The 19,120-nt window shown below is 39.1% G+C and overlaps 2 protein-coding genes across 5 annotated transcripts in view; both read right to left on the bottom strand.

Moving 5' to 3' along the window:
- Positions 1-952: 952 nt before the first annotated feature.
- Positions 953-11,324, bottom strand: mfsd12b (major facilitator superfamily domain containing 12b). Its single transcript, XM_079349803.1, has 9 exons — positions 9,756-11,324; positions 9,025-9,235; positions 6,432-6,564; positions 6,160-6,345; positions 4,590-4,682; positions 4,384-4,476; positions 4,043-4,216; positions 2,609-2,703; positions 953-2,018 (listed from the first exon to the last, which is right to left on the bottom strand). The coding sequence occupies exons 1-9, from the start codon at positions 10,027-10,029 to the stop codon at positions 1,883-1,885; spliced, it is 1,395 nt and encodes a 464-aa protein (XP_079205929.1). The 5' UTR covers positions 10,030-11,324; the 3' UTR covers positions 953-1,882.
- A 119-nt stretch (positions 11,325-11,443) lies between these two features.
- csnk1g2b (casein kinase 1, gamma 2b) overlaps positions 11,444-19,120 on the bottom strand; it is a 32,179-nt gene continuing 24,502 nt past the window's right edge. Inside the window, exons 6-12 of one of the 4 annotated variants that reach the window (XM_079349805.1) lie at positions 18,931-19,016; positions 17,176-17,260; positions 16,945-17,090; positions 16,329-16,412; positions 14,899-15,000; positions 13,752-13,858; positions 11,444-13,222 (exon numbers count right to left, since the gene is read on the bottom strand). In XM_079349805.1, the coding sequence (XP_079205931.1) occupies positions 13,168-13,222; positions 13,752-13,858; positions 14,899-15,000; positions 16,329-16,412; positions 16,945-17,090; positions 17,176-17,260; positions 18,931-19,016 (665 nt within the window). In that variant the 3' untranslated portion in view covers positions 11,444-13,167. Of the gene's footprint in view, positions 13,223-13,751; positions 13,859-14,898; positions 15,001-16,328; positions 16,413-16,944; positions 17,094-17,175; positions 17,261-18,930; positions 19,017-19,120 lie in introns of all 4 variants that reach the window. The other 3 variants (XM_079349804.1, XM_079349807.1, XM_079349806.1) reach the window with 3 other exon arrangements.

Below are 19,120 nucleotides of genomic sequence, written 5' to 3'. Positions count from 1 at the left end.
GAAAGCAAACTAACAACACATTTGAAAAGTGTATAACATAGAACAGTGGCATTGACTGTGTCAGAAGCACAACGTTTGCATGTTTATGGACATATTGTTTCTCTGGGGTGCCATGCCCCAACGGATCCCCCCATAGCTGCCAACTTTTTCCCCACTGACTGACTCCTCCATGTGTCTGTAGAAGGCCCTGAAACCAATGTGGTTCTTCTATTTCTTCTTGATTTTCTTTGAAAGCACTTAATTAAGAGATTATGTTTCTTTTAACAGCAGGATGCATACATTTCATACGATTGTTGATGGTATATAGGTATTACCTGTCTGTTGAATGATGCACACTGATGAGCACTGATAGACAGAATGGAGAAAATAAAGTCAAACTCTTTATTTTATTGAGGTCTGTACTGTTAATTAATCACATTGACATGGAATTAGTGCTTTTATTTTAGTCAATTCTCTTCTGAGGTGTTTTCTGGTTTGTTTGTTTTTTACTACCTTATGAATTAGACTTGAATGAATAATAGATGCCTCTGCAAAAGCAAAGGGACCACCAAGAAGAAGAAGAAGAATCCTTTTTAAAGCCTGAAACTGTCGCAGAAGGGTTGGTGTCAGCCCAAGGCAATCAACATTAGGCTGCTGAAACAGCCTTTACGTTTGTCACTTAAAAGATAACCAGGGGAGGGTACATTTTACTATTAAAGAAAGCAGAATGAGATTTTTTTTTTCTGGTCAGAAAACACACAATCATGTACAGAGCAAAATCAGTGAAGAGAGAAGATATTTACTGCTGTGACCATTGGGGGCACCAAACATCTACCAAACCCAACAGCTGTTTTTAGGACCTGAATACTTGCTTCAACATTAATTCAGAAAAATTAAAAAAAAAGTCAAAGAAAAGTGAGAATGAAGAACAAAGACGAGACATTAGAATGAACCAAAACAGCACAGTCCTTGATTCATGTTTCTGGTGTTATTCCTTTAATGACAGGAGTTTGTTCTTATATTTTGACATATACTTTGTCTACATACCATGGTGATGGACAAAACAAGGAAGGAGTTATTTGTCATATCTGATGATTAATGAATTAAAATAATGTTGCATTTAATCAATTCAATCACAAAATTGAATTGATTTGAAAAATGATCGGTTTCGTTACAGTGCGTTTGTCATGCAGGTGTCACTTTAGTCAAAACAGATAAATTATGTGATTTTAATTATCAGATTATATTCTGAGCCAACCAATTAATGATCAGTTACCCCTACAGCACATGGGATGAAAGCAGCTGGTTTTATAACCATGGTTAGGAAGGTATGGGCCTATTAGATTTCATGCTAATGTGTGTCTCATTTATACACTCACACACACACACAAATACACGCACGCGCACATTTAAAAAAAAGAGGCCATCTCATCCTAAATAATGGCTTGATTCAATTTAGAAATGTAAGTGTTTTTTCATGTGAAATGTTGTGAGTCCCCAGGGTTGGCTAAATTGTACAGTTTGTAATCCTTCCAATAAAACATCTAGTTAAATATATTAAATATAATACTTTGTATCAAGCAGTCTATACGAGATTGCACGTCCTCCATTTATTTTACACTTCTGAATCCATCGAAAGACTGTTGAGTTTTTACCTGTGTTGTCTATGTAATTCTTATTTTGAAGCCTGGGAGGCAATGTAGATACAATTTCCTACACTAGGTGGCAGCATGGCTTTAACTTTTTTTTGCATGGTTCCTTGTCCAACAAGGAAGCCCTTTTCTCTTATAAAATTGACCCATTGACAGAACTGTACTGCAAGTTATTCTATCTATGCCAAGGATCTGTCTGTTTGTTCTCACAGAAGCAAAAATATCAAATATTGTAGCACAGACTTTAAACCTTAATTTCTCCGTATCCTGATTGGCCAGGTCATAATTGTAAACAGGCCAATTGCTGCAGCAATGGCCACACCCCCGGTTACCATCGCCATGACGTCACGATAGAACCAAACACAGTCTGGACAGCAGGCGTCTGTGCTGTGGAGGACAGAAAGGTTGAGCATTCATCAAGCTTTAAGATTAATTCAATTCAATAAATCAACCAGATTCTCTTTACAACCTGAAAGAAGGAAAAATCATAGTATTATTTTTTCAAGGGGACCTTTACACAAAGCCATTTGCTTTGCATATGCAGTTATTATTCTATTTGTTTGTTAGTAACAGAAAATTACATGTGAAGAAAAAAACTCCATGCATCTCTTCCATGTCTCTGTTACTCAGGCCCTAGTCCATTTCTTCTTATTGTAGATCTTTAAAAACACAAGTGGTGAATAAATATTAACCTGATCTTTGAAAATGCTCTTTGACTGAACTGCTCACATTACAGATATTAAACTTCATGTCACAAGAAGATGTGGCTTCATATCAAGAATTCAAAGTCAACTTTTCCTGATGTGTATTCTAATTATCAAAAAAAAAGCTGACTATTTAAGTTGTTGAGGATTTCCTTGTGTTCTGTCTGAAGGAGAATATCTAAATCCACCACACAACAGCTACAATCTTTGCTGCAGCTTCCCCCAGACTCATTTTAATACATCAGAAACAAGGTGCTAAAGTGTAAAACTTACTTGCATGGTCGAAGGCTCTGGATGAGCATTACCCCAAAACCATTAGCCACCTTGTCTGTGAAGCTCATTGATCCGTAAACGAAGGCTCCACTTTGCTGCTTAATTAAACAGAAATACAAGATGATCACAAAGAGAGTATAGTGTTGGATTACTGTTCTCAAGGTCAAAATCATATGAACATAATTAATCTCACAAATCAATATCATTTCATCTCCTCTGTACTGATAAGCAGAAGGATAATAAATGTGAAAATTAGAAAACACATTGAGCCATTATTTATGCTAGCACAGGTATGTTTATTGTTGTTACAATAGGAGAGCAAGCTAGCGTAATATACAATATGCTGAGATTGGAGAAATGCTACTAATAGTTGTTAGCTAACATAATCTAATCTAATCTAACCTAGTTTTTAAATCATTTTAAAGTCATCTTGAAATATAGCTTAGTGTCTCAATGTGTGGAGTTTATTATCTTTTATTTGTAGATTCTGCGGCAAGTGGTTCAACTGTATTTGTTCAGTTGTCTACTTTTATTTAACCTGAATGATAATAATAATAATAATAATAATAATAATAATAATAATAATAATAATAACAATGTTATGCATATAGCATAATTAAAAACAGATAAGTGCTTTGGCACACCAATACAAGCCTTCCTCCTTGATTTCACAGCTGAGATTTTCCTTACCTCAACCGAACTGTGATGCTCTGATGCAAGAAAACATTGTTTTGATAACCTCACCTCATTTATACATTTATCAAACAGTGGATCTACTCCTGTGAATGGACGGCTTATACTAAGTTGACATTTAACACAATAAGGCAGCTGTGTTTTTGTATGCCTTGTGATTAAATTTCTCCTGAAATCTTGTGGTTTATGATAAATAAGATGAATAGATCGAAACACCCATTTAAGGACATTAAGATAAAATCAGCATTTACATTTTCTCAATTTTTCTGAATGTCAACATTTTAGTGCCCTCACAGGTTGTTTATTTATTCTTTTTTCAGTTAAAGAAAGATGTTCAATCTCTCGGAACAGTTAAAATGTAACTTTTATAAAAAGGCTCAGTAACTTCCTCGGTGCTGTTGATTACAGTCAACATTAAAGAAATAGAAATAAATCACAGGTGTTTGCAAGAAAACATGTGACCACCAAGATCGATCATCAAGATAAAGAAATGTGATCAAATATGCATTTTTTAAACTAAGCTGTTAACGTGTAGTTCTGCTTTTACAAAATGTGGATCTTTTGAAGCGTTCCCTCAAGTGGGCACTCGAGGAACTGAACTCTGGGTTTTTGTACTTCCACAGAGGCTTTTTTTTAACACTGAAGGTTGCAGTTACTTCTTATCTGTGTTATTGTTTTTAGCATCAAATTAACATCTCTCCTCCAAAAGCTGTAGTTCTAAATGCTGTTCTCTCCACTTACCGTCTGGTCCCCAATGAGCGTGGCGGTCATTGACAGAGACATGACCAGGATGGTAGCTGTGCCAGCTCCCAGCAGCACGGCAGCTCCATAAATGCTGTCAGCTCCCATGTGCTTGGCCACATACACCCAGATGCCAAAAGCAAACACCAGCCCCAGGCCAACCAAATACGTAATCTGAAAACAAACACATAATTAACATTTTAATTCACCTCATTCGCTTGTCTGCCTTTTTTTTTTTCTCTGACATCACACTCATGGTGGGAGAATAATGTTGTATTACGTGATGGGATATTGTTGCTGTGTTGATTGAAAAATAAATATTTCATTGGACAAGGACTCACATAGATCCCAATGAGTTTACTGATTGGTTTCATGACCAATGAGCAAACAAAGCCGCTGAGATACATCACCAGAGGTATGATGGCAATGAAGTTCTGAGGAGAGGCACAGGGGGGGAAATAAGTATTGAAACTGCAACACAGACATTTGATGTTGATTATAATGAGTTACACAAGTCACAGTATGAAATAACGCTGTGTGGTTTTACCTTTGGTAACATCAGTGAGGCGGTGATGAAAATGGATATGTAGGTCTGAGATAAGTTGACTATGAGGCGGGTGCACATGTACAGGAAAGCCACCTGGTAGACAAATCAAACAAAAGGAAACAAGTTTTTCAGAAAGAAGTTTGAAACCTCCAAACAAAACATTGCGTTCTAGGTATTGACACATTTTAGCTCAACCACTTGATATTAAGTATTTTCTATAGTCATGCATAGGCATAGAGTTCCATAATGGATAGACTTAGAATAAATACATTCTTGCATTGTGATGAAATCTCGAATTAGAAAACATATTTTGGCTGTTATGGAAGGTTTGGAGTTTAGACTAAAACTAGAGCATTTATTCAACTCAATCTAACTACAAGCAGTGGTGAAACAGTTGTAAACAAATGTATTTGTTGGGTAATTTATAATTCCTCTTTGAGGCAGAGAGAGTTCAGACTAGGTGAGAGAATCAATAGACTTGTATAAGTAATAAGTAACTGCATAAGTAACTGTGAATATTGGCCTCTCAATCTTAAAGGAAATACCTTTGTTATTGTCTTTTAATCATTTATTTTACTTCATAAAGAGACAGTGTTTGACAGTCAATACTTTGATTTAATGCCCTATATTGAATTGAATATTATAAACTCTTAATCTCTTTTTCCCCTTAAAAAAAGGGTCCAACAAAATGTTCTTTTAGCAAAGTGTTAAAGAGCTTATCCTGATTACTTTACAATCCAAGTTACCAACACTATATTCCAATGAGGAAATATGTGACGCAAATCAAGGAGCCGAGGCTGAGAATTTAATTCAGAGATTTTTTTTTTTTTCACCACTCAAATGAATTCTGACACAAGATAGGAAGGGAAAGGACTTCCAAAACAACAGGCTTGACTGATTATCAGTCAGCTATGATGTATAAAAAGCTTTGACACCAAACTTTATCCAGATTGTGAAACCATTCATCATATCACAGGGGCCATTTTCCTCTCATGTCTTGCTCAGGGTTATGCTTCTATAATACCATACTACTGTATGGTATTGTCCCCTTGTTTGTAATGCTGAATCCAACTACCTTGCAGCACATCCAGAAACAGGCACTTATATCAAGCTGATCATTAACATTGCTAGTATTTTCCAAATGATAACAACAACAAAAACAAAGCATTGGGATTCGGCTAAAATAAAGTCCAGTCTTTGGGCGAAGAACGCTCTGGAAGAATTTAAACAACTCTTAAACTTTATAAAGGCTAATCAAAACAGATGAGTTGTAAAAAAGATTCAGCTCCACCCCATAGCCTACCGTTCCTAGCTAACATTGAAGTGTTGATGGTTAAGTTAAAGTCTAAAGTTAGAGTCAGTTCCTAGCCATTTAGCTTGAATTAAGGCACAATATCTCTGTGGAGAGTCACTAAGCAATGTCATTTGATTTAGTAGTCAGTTTGTATTGCAATTACAAGGATTTTTATTCCCTATATTTATTTGACTAATAACTTGGAACAAAGCAGTAGATGACATTTGAGTTTCCTGTTGTAAAAGAAGAAGAAACTATTTAAATTCCATGAGTCACCTGGTAGAAGGAGGGCTCCTTCAGCCAACTCTTCCATTGAAACACAGGACGAGGTGGGGTATCCTGTGACGGGGCAGGTGAGATCAGCAGATTCTCTCTCTCTGAGGCCAATGTCGCCTCCTTTGTACCAACATGAAACACCAGGGAGAATAAAGCCCCAAGGCCCAGCATAATGAGGGCCAGGTCCTGTAGACAGAGAGGCAGAAATAGGTTTTTAAAAAAAGACATATTTCAGGATTGTAGGAAGGGGTAGAAGGTATTACTCTTGTTACCCTGAACAGAGGGATGTCCACTGGGCCCACATTGTCTGTGATTGTAGGGTTGATAGTGTGTGGAGTCTGGAATTTAAAGAGCAGCCAGGCTACAGTGAACACTGTGATATTGGCCACCACGGTGAAGGCGTACCTGAACAGGAAGAAAAGATATTCAAACTGTATCTTGGTTGTTGTAGCTTTTAAGACAGTACAGCCTCAGTGTCTCGGCTGCTCTGGATACGATGATGAAATCAGGGAGTTACTTCCTGTTTATATTTCACAAGAAGCTGCCCTATTCGACGCTTCACTTCCATCAGTTTAAATATAACCTGTCTGACTTTGACACACAACTGATGTCGCAAATGAGCAGAGTTTCGTCAGCTGTTCTGCTCTCACAGTTTGGAAAATAAATTACTGAAAATAACTTTCTACACGACAGTGAGCGAGAGCTTCAGAATGGTAAGAAGCTGGAAAGAGGAAGAGAAGAACACACCACATCATTGGTGTGTGATATTGTGAAATTTGTCATTTTGAATGCTTTGAGCTGAAAGATGGCAGGGTGGTTTAACTGGCAACAAATGACACTTCCCTTATTTTTCTACTGCTTACTGACTCATGAATCTTAACAACTAAAGCTGAAATAAGCTATTAAACTGCACCACAGTCAGAAACATGTCTCATATTATAATAACGAGTTTTGTTTTACTGAAAGTAAATAGTTAAGAGAAGAATTAAAAAAAACAGAAATCTATGACTGCTTGTCCCACAGTGGGGAATTTTTGCATCAGAGATTCTTTGAAAGCTGCTGTCACACAGGGGACATCTTTTGTCAACATGCAGAATCCAATATAGTTTATATCGTTACACATGTATGCAAGCACGGCAAAGAATCAATGAAATAGTGGCAGGTCTACATTAAGGGAAACAAACACTTAAACAACACAATGTAATTCCAAGTCAATCACACTTCTGTGAAATCAAACTGTCCACTTAGGAAGCAACACTGAATGACAATCAATTTCAGACAGCCCCAATAAAAGAGTGGTTCTGCAGGTGGTGACATCAGACCACTTCTCAGTTACGATGCTGTCTGGCTGATGTTTTGAATGCTAGCGGTGCTTTCACTCTCGTGGTAGCATGAGACGGAGTCTACAACCGACACAAGTGGCTCAGGTAGTGCAGCTCATCCAGGATGGCACATCAATGCGAGCTGTGGCAGGAGGGTTTGCTGTGTCTGTCAGCGTAGTGTCCAGAGCATGGAGGCACTACCAGGAGACCAGTACATCAGGAGACGTGGAGGAGGCCGTAGGAGGGCAACAACCCAGCAGCAGGACCGCTACCTCTGCCTTTGTGCATGGAGGAGATCCCTCAGGAGACCATCAGCCACCTCATCAGGAGCATGCCCAGGCATTGTAGGGAGGTCATACAGGGACGTGGAGGACACACACTACTGAGCCTAATTTTGACTTGACATTTTAAAGGTCATGTCATAAAAATCGAGGATATTGGACGATAATTAAGGGATAGCTGCAGCACTCTTTGTGTGTTATAGTGTAAGTAAACGAAACACTAAAACATAATGCTTCAATGGTAAATAGACCTGAGCTTGTATTGCACTTACACATCTAGTCTTCTGACTACTCAATCGACTCGTCTTCATTCACACACTGATGGCAGAGGTTGCTACGTAAAGGAATTAATCCCATTCACATCAATACGTCACAAACGAAGCAGCAGGAGCACTTCAGGGTTTAGTGAACTGAATTGAATTAAGAATTAAGAGACAACCAACTCAGCTAACTGAGCCACATCTGCAAAGGTTGTTCTTGTTCTTGATTTATGATAAACACACAAAATACCTTCACTTAATGACATCATTATTTTTTAATGTCCTTTAATGTCTGTAGTCACTTCACCTATACGATAGCAGGTTTAAACTCAACTTGCATGCCAGAGGGTGTAGGCTATATTCCCTTTAAATATTTGTGTCAGAGTCATAATCAGGTGATCATCATAAGGAAAACATAAATAGTTAGACATTTTGAGGGAAACAAAGATACTATTTACAACCCCATGATTTACCGCCTGCAGGTGGTTAGCTTATAGGTGGCATTAGGACAGTCTGAAGGGGAAACTAGCCTGACCTCTGTCCAAAATCCACTTTGCACAAACTCCCTAAACGTTCATGTATTTGTTCCGTTTCACCCAGGTGTTCAAATGAGATCCTCTGTTATGCACTTGAGCCCGTATGTTTTTTGAAATCTGGGTACAATATACTTATGATTATTATAAAGTTGACATTTTAATATGCATTGTTTGTTTTTATTATCTTTGTTTGAGGAGGTTTTGCAATAAGCCCACAGTATTGGAGGGTTTCTACTTCTCCTGCACATATGATTTATTTTTCTTCACTTTTTTTCAATGTGCAAATAAACTAAAAAAAACAACTAGGGGGCATGGTATGTTCTGTTATGGGTATTAAGAGGATAAACGGGTCAATCAGACTACAGATGTAAATTGGTTTACAGCTAACTCTGGTAGCCTACAGGTTATTTTACAAGTAGCCTATCAGCGAATAGATGTCCTGTACAGGATGATGACATCAGCTCACCTGTACGCAGTGAGCTCCACCTTCTCGCTCTCCCGGGTCACCAGCTCCGGGATGAGGGACAGGTGGGAGATCTGGGTGGCTGCCCAGCCGAACTGGAAGATGATGATGAAGGGGGAGAAGTATAAAATCTGAGCCCATTGAGGAGTGCTGTCGGTGCAGGCCAGGCAAGGGTTGAAAATGAAGGGAAACGATATAATAACACTAACAGTTCCTGCAAAGTAGAGGAGGGATTGTTTCAATAAATGTTTCTTGTTCAACTAGGCGGTGTTTCGTCTTTTAAAGGCTTACCATATAAACAAACCATGACTCGTTTAACAATACCTGATATGAAAAGGAAAAAAAGGCTACTAGACACTTTAACTGACTTTAACTCATTTTTTAAACCATACTTTTTTTTTTATGGCAGATGCATTTACAACAATTTAACCCGATGATGCATCAAAATATAACAAGTGAAAATGAGTGAAAAAAAGTTCCACTTCACCAGCAACATTTAATAATGCAGCCAACTTAGTTATTGAATCTACCTAATGCAATAATAGACCTATCTTTTAAGTTGTAGGTACATCATAATTAGCCGACTTCACTTGGGGGCTATTTACTTGTTAAAGGCTGTTGTTACAATGAATATCTACATTTGACTAAGTAATGATTTGCAGTTCTTCTTAAAGCGTTTACTTTCTGCAAGTCATAAAAAGACTGCTATGTAAGAATGGTCTTCAATAACTTACCAAGTAGATGCCATGACTTTCTTTTCCCACAGATGCCAGTTGATGTTCTGTCGGATTCATATCCAACCAAAGGCGTAGAGATGCCGTCAGCTATTTGTCCTATGAGCAGCAGCACACCTGCATAGGTGCTCTGGAAGCCCAGCACGTTGTGGAGGTAGACCAGGAGATAGGTGAACCACATAGACGCACACAGGTCGTTCTGAAAATGTCCCACTGCAAAACACAACCTCCTGCAGAGCGACAAAGAGCGCTCGGTACGCACATAAGGCTCCATGATTGATTGCACTCCTGTGATAAAACTTCCTTTATTCACAGTAAAAGATCCGTCGTTTTCATATTGACAAATACATGATGCAAATAGTAACACAAACAATACGTTGAGCAAAAACTCTGTTCAACCTTTGGTCTTGGGTAGCCTATACGCCAAAAATCTCCCCAAAAGTAACAATAAACGCAATGTACTGGATTAATCCAAGCTGGTTCCCTACGCTGGTCAGCTGAACTGGTTTAACTTTCAGCACAAATATTTAATGCTTCAAGAAAAGCTTTAGTCAGTAATCAACTGCCCAGAGGATTTCACGCGTAAAAAACGCATCAGGGCACCCCGTGTGTTGACAGAAAGCATCTGATATGTGTTGTCTGGAGATTATTTTATAGCTCTGAAATGCAAAAGCCTCCGGTGCCGACTGCGTTGGATGAATAATCAAGCGGTTCAAAACTCGTGAGATAAATACTGTTACCAAACACTGTTAGTTCCTCTTTCCTTTCTTCACATGATGAGTGATTCAAACCCACCGTGTTCCCTAAACCATACACATAGACACAATCATATCTCCGTCATAGGTTAAAGTCAGGTAAGTTTGTAGAAGATCAGGAAACTAAAAAAAAAAAAAAAGTTAACAGTAATTTTAAGATATCAGCAGATATGCAAAAAAAAAAAAAAAAAAAAAAAAAACCTAAAAAAAAAAGAGAAGTAAATTTCAGGTACTCCCCCATGCGGTTGTTTGATCAGACATGTAAACACTGGATTCATTATTTGCAGTATTGCATTTTTTGCTCAAAGAGTGGACAAACAAGTTAAAACCTCCCCTTGTGTCCTTTTGCATGGAACTTGCCTGTATGTTGTGGGAATCATGTGCTGGCCATTCAGGTTTTGCGTCAACTACAATCTAAAGTCAATCACAATATGTTAAGGCTCAAATGAGTCTTAAAAGGAAAACTTATTTAACACAAGAACAGCTCAGCCATCATCTGAGTGCCGGGGATCCAAAGTCTGAACTCAATAAGGAAGATAGTGATGTCATCAGGCTTATCTCACAGGAGTGATCAGAAGTTTAACTGTGGGAGCGTTTAAGAGTCAGGATCTAATGAAAGTATTGCATTGCATTGTGGGAAATGTAGTATCCTTTTATAAGACGCGTCTGATACTAGTCTCCATATAGTTTTACTTCCCAGCTGTCTAAGGGTTAAATCCCTGACAAAGACTGAGCACGAAACAATTATACATCTTTCTTTTGACCAGGAAATAAAAGATGACAAAATAAATGGTCATAGAGATGCATGTAGCCAGAACTGCAACTTTAAGGGCATAAATCATTGGAAAGAAAATTACTCTGCAGCCATTGTGATAAGCGATTAATCATTTTAGCAATCGAATCAGCCGAAAAAAAGCCAAAGAGCCAATAAGGCAAGGTTGACAAATGCCAAGATTAGGCTTTATAATGCAAAATGACCAATCGCTCATTAAAATAATACTCTGTCGCAGCTCATGTTATGTGCAGCAGCAAGGAAATGGATAAAAAAAAGAGAGCTTCATAGTACAAACTAAATTCATTAAGGCTGCAGCCCAATAATCCAAAAACATGTGACTTAAAAACAAGTAAACCTCATTAAGGTGCACGTTTGTCTGTGACCCCGTAATATACATACTGTATGTAAAAAACAATGGTTCATACTGATTTGTTGTCTGTTAGATATCTTTAAACTGGCACCATGTACACTTTTTCTCTGTGGCCAACATAAACACAGAGACACACACACACACATTTCTGATCTCTCTCCACAGGACCGCTGAACAGATGTGTTGATTGTCACAGTGCAAGATGAAGGCGAGGGATGTGTACTGCTTGTAAGTGAGAGCAAAGATGTGTACACAGTCATTTAACACAATCACTTTAACCTCCACAGTTTTATGCACGCACTCACTCACTCACACACACAATATATAATCCAGTGAGCATTTGGGACAGATCATATAAAAGGTCATTGCGCGACACTCACTTGAGCTTTAAACATTTTACTTAGAAAGGCACAAACTATGATTTCCTGGTAAATTATTTTTGATGTAAGAAATAAAAATTGAAAGACATATCTTTTTTCTTCATGTAAATCGACAACATTTTGCGGCCATAATTCAGATATAAGCGTTATGAAGGACTCTTCCTAGATCAGTCTTTATTTAGTTGTTTTCTTAATTGTTAATTTCAAACCTAAACTTTTTTCCACTGTAATATTTTTCTTGTTTTTTTTTTTTGTTTCCAAAAGTGCAATAAGAGAATTTGATATCTGTTTCTCTCAATCGTCCACAGTACCTGAGGCCAGTGACTGTGCTACAAAGTCCACGTTGACAGACAAAAACAAAGCCAGAGTGCGGAAAAGAATCAAGCTCCAGAACACTACAACATAAAAATAAGTTTTCAATGCAGGGATTCAACTTTGAAAACTGAGGATTCCATTACAAAAAAGAAAAAAATAAAACATAAAAGTCCTCCATTTCTGTTTTTATAGATGAAATGCTTCCTCTGTCTCTCATATATATCATCAGCATCGACTTCACCTTTTTCTCTTCACCTTGATCCCAAAACACACACCAAAGGAAGAAAGAAAGAAAAAAATAAAACAATTTCCTAATGAGCAGTTTTCGTTCACTCAAACCACTTGTGGTTCCCCCTGATCAACAGCTGACTGTTGGAACAATATGCGATCTTTATGGAATCTAAATCAATACAACAACTGTTTCAAACAGCATCTTTTTTCATATTCACGCCACAGATTCGAGTTTCATTGTTACAGCTTTTTTTTACTTTGTCTCAAGCCCCCCCCCCGTTGTAATGCAGGTACGTATATTTCATCGATAAAGGAATCAAGAGTCTGTTGTGGAGTCAGTAGGACTGCAACATTCCTTTAGCTCGCCAGAAGCCGGGGAGCTCTGAGAACAAGAAAGAGAGAGCGCGAAGGGAGGAGGGGTACAGAGTGACAGGGAGAAATGAGGTGAGAGGGATAAAGAGGTGAGGAGGGGAGGGGGGGGGGGGACTGGAAAGAGATAAGGAACAGGGATTGGGGTCTGTGTAGTTGCTTCCATTTAAAACTTGACAGTGACCACAATGTTTCAAGTTCTCTCCGTTCTCTTCTTTCACTTGTGTCGTTGCAAGGCTTTCCTCTTTCTTCTCTTGAAGAAACAACAGCACCTGCAGGAAACAAAGAGACATTACATCCAGGGAAAAGACACGTTCACATTTCAGATTCTGATTCTGCAAACATCAAGTGCTATGAGCTGATCCAGAGGATTCATTTGTTGAGCCATTATGGAACCGGGACATTGTTGTGAACAGAGTATAAAACGTTAGCTTGGAAATCAGAACGAGTGAGTTTCATTGTCTTTACTTTTGTTTACAGCTCCAAACCACGTTTGAAGGGTGCTGAACATCTTTAAAAATGTCAGTCCAAAGATATTCTAGTTGTCCTCGTGCGGTTTTTTTCTGCTCATCTGTGCTCTCTCTTTCTTCAGTGCATGTTTAGAAACGGATTCATTTCACAGGTGTACTTGTGAATAAAAAACAAAACTGAAGAACTCAGGAGAGAGATCAAAATGATCCAGATCATGTTTAAAACATGACACTAGATGTATTCTCAAAGACTGCCACTGTACTTAACCCTCTACCCTCTAACAAGTCGCTCTCTTTTCTACACGTGTGTTTTCTACATGCTTGTTCATACTTGGTTTCGTCAGCCACTTCAACCTCGGTGGGTGCTGTGATGGGAGCGTTGGAGTGTCCGGCTGTAGGATCATCAGTGTTCAGCTCGCCATTTGTTGAACTCATCACCTGCACAGGCACAGAAGAAAAGCAGACTGCTCACAAACCTACACACTCAGCTGACTGCAGGGTGGAGATGAACATTTGTTTACATATAAATATGTCACACTGTTTATTTCTGTTGATCTGAAAATGGTTACATTTGTTCATGTCTGGCTCAAAAGTCAGGAGAATATATTTTACCGGTGATTCCTCCTAATCTTTCCTTTCATAGAAATGCAGAGTCCTCAGTCTGTGCAGAATCAGATACACTGTATGTTGTGAGGTGCAACTAAAGCTGAAGATTTGTTTTCAGCGGTTTGATTTTCAAACAACTAGTGCGTGTCTTTCAGAGTTACAGTATTTTTAGAACTCAGTTCCCACACTGTGTTCCTCCGCTGCAGCTCAGGACAGAAACAGTGTCTGTGGAAACAGAACTGCTGCAGCCTTCAATGAACTTCAGATCAAATTAACAGAGCAAAGACTTGAAGTTGTATCTCTTCTATTAGGAGATGAAGAATACCAACAACAACAGTGGATCTGATGTACACATGGTCGTATATAATGTTTTAAAGAATTGGATCGTTTTTTAAAAGGTGCAATTCAATGAGCTGACACTAGGTGTCATATTTGAGCCAAAATAATCATGAAGGACTTCTAATGATACTGCATATATTTGACCTTTCAACATTGTGAACAAAGGGGAGATGGTAAAAAGATTCTCATTTGTTAATGTTTTCCATTGCTTTCTTTGGATTTCTGTAACAGTTTAACTTTTCTATCTCATCAGCTTTGCACCAGAGTTTGTTTTTCTCGCCCTGCTCGGTGGGCAGCAGACGGCAGATGAGGCAAACGAAGCTGTGAGAGCGAGCGCACAACAGGCAAAGATCTGACACACGGGGATTCAAACCGTCTGACGCACACACGCACACAGAGGGTCAGGCCGGATCACCTGACAGGCAGGCAGGCAGAGAGGAGTGACAGTGAGAGGAGGGGTCAGACACACACAAAAACTACACGGCTTCATGCGGTAGCCATCAGAGCGGCAGCAGTAGCATTAGCAGCAGTACCTGAACAGAGCCCCCCAGCCTCTCAGCTGTGAGGTGCGACCCCAGAGTCTCCTTATTGGTCACTGGAGTGGGCTGAGACTCACTTCCTTTGGGCTCAGGCGACTTGACGCAAAAGAGCAAAAAGGGTTGAGGCAGGTGGTCGTGAAGAAGGGAGAAAGGGGAGGTGAGGGGTGGGTGAAGGGTTCAGGGGGTGAGGGTGAGGCGGTGTGGAGGGAGGATGGAGGGAATTGGAAAGGAAGGCGTAAAGGGGAGTGAGTGAAGAAAAAAAAAAACAAGGAAACAAAAACAAAAAAATTAAAGAAGACATCTTTCAAGCGGAAGCAGGCTTGTTAAGACAAACTATGTTAATAGAGGAGTAGAGGGAAGCAAAACATTTTTACGCAAAGCACAGATCAACACTAATCAAGTCATGCAGGAGTGAAGGAAAACAGCCTTGATCACCTCAGCTAGCACTACATCTTAGCTACCAATGTTTTGATCTTTAACTTAAAGCTAGTTTACTTTGTTTCTCTTTTAACATGTTGCTTTTATTTGCAGACTTAACATTGCACATTTCTCTCTCCTCACCAAATAAAATACAGCCCTTAGCTATAAAGACAGCAGCTATTTTATTCGGATACAGCTGACTGTTTTAACCAGGAAGTTACAGGTTTTTACAGTGATGTGAAATGTACTTTGTGCCTGGTACTCATTTTCTTCATAGTGTTCTTACCGAGATACTCGCAGTAAATGGAGGGCAGTAAAAAGAGTCTAGAGTCCACTGTTATCAAGTGGCAGTAAAATCGAATGCACCGCCTGTAGGGCTTCACGGGAACCTTTGAGTCAGAACTGTATCGTACAGCAACATGTTTTGTGTTTATGAAAAGATTCCCCTTGCTTTTTTACTCCCTCAACTAAACTTCTGACACTAGACTTCCATTATTACAAGGCTCGGATAGCATGCCATTAAGAGAGATACAAACATTAAGAACAAGTCCACACTTTGTCACACACTAAGTATGTCATTGCTGGTATGAACAATGCAATTTGCATGTTCAACTCATGCATGCAATGATTGGAGCTTAGAGTGGCAAAGTGTGCAGATTAAATTGAAGTTGTTTTGTCTCACAGCTGGAGCGAGAGAGCCTGCCTCATTATCCAGCACGTCCCTTCATTTCCTCTAATTACTAAAGTCATATAGTCTGTCAAGGACTGCTTGAAAGGACGACATCAGTGTCAGCTGACTTTTACCAGCAGATATGAAGGGAGGTGGAAGTGAACGGCAGCCATTTTCTCCAAGAAGTCGATACACAACAAAAGCAGCTTGGCAGAGGAACCTGACTGACAGGATTGGCTGGTTGGCTGGCTGGCTGGCTGGCTGGTTGGTCAGCTGGCTGGTAGATGGGTGTATGGGTGTGGTGTTTGTTGTGCTTTATCACTGGTGCACTCACCTGGTTTTTGGTCTGCTGTTGTGCTTTGTCTCTGCTGCTGGGCTGTAGGGGTGTGTCACTGGGGATGGGGCCTATAGGTGTGGGCTGCAGGTGACACAAAACACCAAGTCAAAAGAAAGAAACCAGCGGAAGAGAAACAGTCATCCAATTATTGGATGTTAAATATTTCACAACCACAACATCAAGTTTTTTTATTAAGTGCATCATCGTCAATGTAGGTCATGTAGGTTAAAAAAACCCAGGGCCTGGTGACGAGAGAAAAACCTAAGAATGCAAAATATTCAGTGAGGTGAACGTAGGTTTCTTTTTAAGGAACATTTTGAATGTATTCCAGAGTTACTAATGTTTGTAATCTGATGTTACATCACTGATTGTTTTTTTTTCTTCTTTTTGTTCAGAGTTGAGTATTTTCTCAGTATATTGTACTTCCTCTCCAGGCTCTGTATTTTTTAACTTACATGGCTTTAATTCACAGTTATGATTTGGCATTATAGGCTTTTGAAACAAATAAAAGTTTATGGTTTATTACAGTCAGGGAAATAAAATACGTAAACTGAAAACGATATGGTCCAACCACGAGATTGCAGGATGACATGACTCTGTAAGAGGCACTCACAAGTGATTTGCCGACCCAGTCGTATTCATAGTCAAAGACATAGCCGTTCCTGTCAAACAGATCGGTGAAGAGCTTCCTCAAGTAGTCATAGTCGGGCTTTTCAAAGAAGTCCAGCCTCCTTACGTAGCGCAGGTAGGTGGCCATCTCTTCTGTAGCCAAAGAGAAAATATTAATATTTGAGAGAGAAATGATATTATACTGAACAAAGTGAAACTAGTGACTACTACTGACCAGGGAAGCTTTCACAAAGCACTTCAATGGGTGTGGCCCGTTTGGTGTCTCCAATTTTCTGATACCTCTCCTTCAATGTGTCCGCCTGGAGAAGAGAGACAAAAAAAAAAGACATCGCTCTACGCTCAGTATTTAAGCAAATATCAGTGCATTGTTCAGGTATCTGAAAATGTTCAGGTCTAACTGAGGCCTGAGGAAGGAAGAAAATCATGTGTTGAGTCCTCTGAGTGCTTGAATCCTTATTAGACAAATACAATACTGAGGGCTTGTGTTGGCATAAATCACTGTGCTGTGACACTTCAGACCAGGTCACAACAAACAGGATGGACTGTGGAGCATATTAAAGACCACAAGTGTTGGTAGAGGTGCTTTCACAGAGATATGTAGTTACATTCTAGTATAATTGTGTTCATATGGTCACGCTTGTGTCATATTTAGTACACAGCAAAAAGCTAATAATCATAGTGTGTAGTTTAAGTTCAAATGGCTGAAAGTAATGGGGGCTATATTTTTTTGTATTAGTTCTGCACCGTTTCAACCTTTAAGTAGACTTTGTAGATCAATGTCATGTTTATTATTTCTCCTTAATATTGTTCTAAGAAACCTTGTGTTGTACAGGAAGCATGAAGTGGTCAGGGAAGCTTATTATACTTTAGTTTACCATTGTAAACAACAAATAAAGAAACACTGCTGCTCTACACTTATCAAGAATCCCCCGTCAGGTTTATATACCGTTACACTCCATAGCTGCTCCTGTATTGTATTTTGATGCCAACTGTTATGTTGGTGAGAACTGGCCTGAGCCATCCATCATCCTCCACATTCATACATCCCTCACATTCGTCCACCACGAGCTGCCTCCCACATAGCAAATGTGAAGATGAGGCGTCTTGTCTTCTACTCAGTTTTCTTGTAAACCTTTGAAACTGACACCCAGCAATCATGTGCAGCTACAACCTGTCCTCCATGTTTTAAAATGTCTGAGAAAACAAAGTCCAAACTTCTTAAAAAGAGGAAAACAAATAAACAACTTTATACTGTGGCTAGTGAGAATTATTGATTGTCTGACAGATGACAAAGTCAGATGTCTCTTCCATCATGTACTGTATATCTGATCAGCTCATCACTATCATCACAGATTACATCACATTTATGTTGAGCAACAGTCACAGTTAATACTGACTTTTAAGAGTACGCTTCAAGCGCTTATTAAGCACTTTTGAGTTATTGGCCTTTAATCCACATTTTAGCTATAATGCAACAGCCAAAAGATAAAGTGAACAGTTTCCCTTACTGCCAAAACAATCAATCTATACCCTTACTTTGTTTAGTTTACCAGCTGAATGGGTCTTTTCCAATATCATTCATTGCTAGCAGATTGTAGTGTGAGGGGTTCAAAGACGATTCATTCAGCGAGGAATGATCAGTAAAGTATTTTCAAAACTTTAAAGAATTGAATCCTAAATAGCGATTAAAAAACAAAAAAACGTAATAGTTCTGGCGGTGAGTGACAGAGATGGTGCTTAATACTCTTTCACATTCAACACCAATACATACAAGCATCTGTGTGGAGACACTGAAATGTCACCAGTGTGAGAGAATTAAGTGAAGTAAACATCAGGCTCTCTGTCGCTGAGGTCATCCAGATAATTTTTTATCTGTAAGCCTAAAGAGATTAATCTCTTTACCAAGTATTGAGAGGATTATACAGGAGTCCGTTATAAATCACCATTGATGTGACAAACACTTCAGTACCTTTAGGCCCTGCCAGGGGAGGCTGCCTCGGAGGAAGTACATGAACATGTGACCCAGCGCCTCCAAATCATCCCTTCTGCTTTGCTCTGGAAAAGACAGAACGAGAGGAGAATTAGGTTACCTGTGAGAAACCGATTCATACTGGAAGCAGCTGGCAAGGTTAATAGACTAGTGTGCAGTACAAAATAAG

The sequence above is a fragment of the Symphodus melops genome (genome assembly GCF_947650265.1).
Source record: "Symphodus melops genome assembly, chromosome: 8".
Lineage (NCBI taxonomy): Eukaryota > Metazoa > Chordata > Actinopteri > Labriformes > Labridae > Symphodus > Symphodus melops.
Note: the sequence above shows the minus strand (reverse complement) of the source record. Positions and strands in the feature narration are given on the sequence as shown.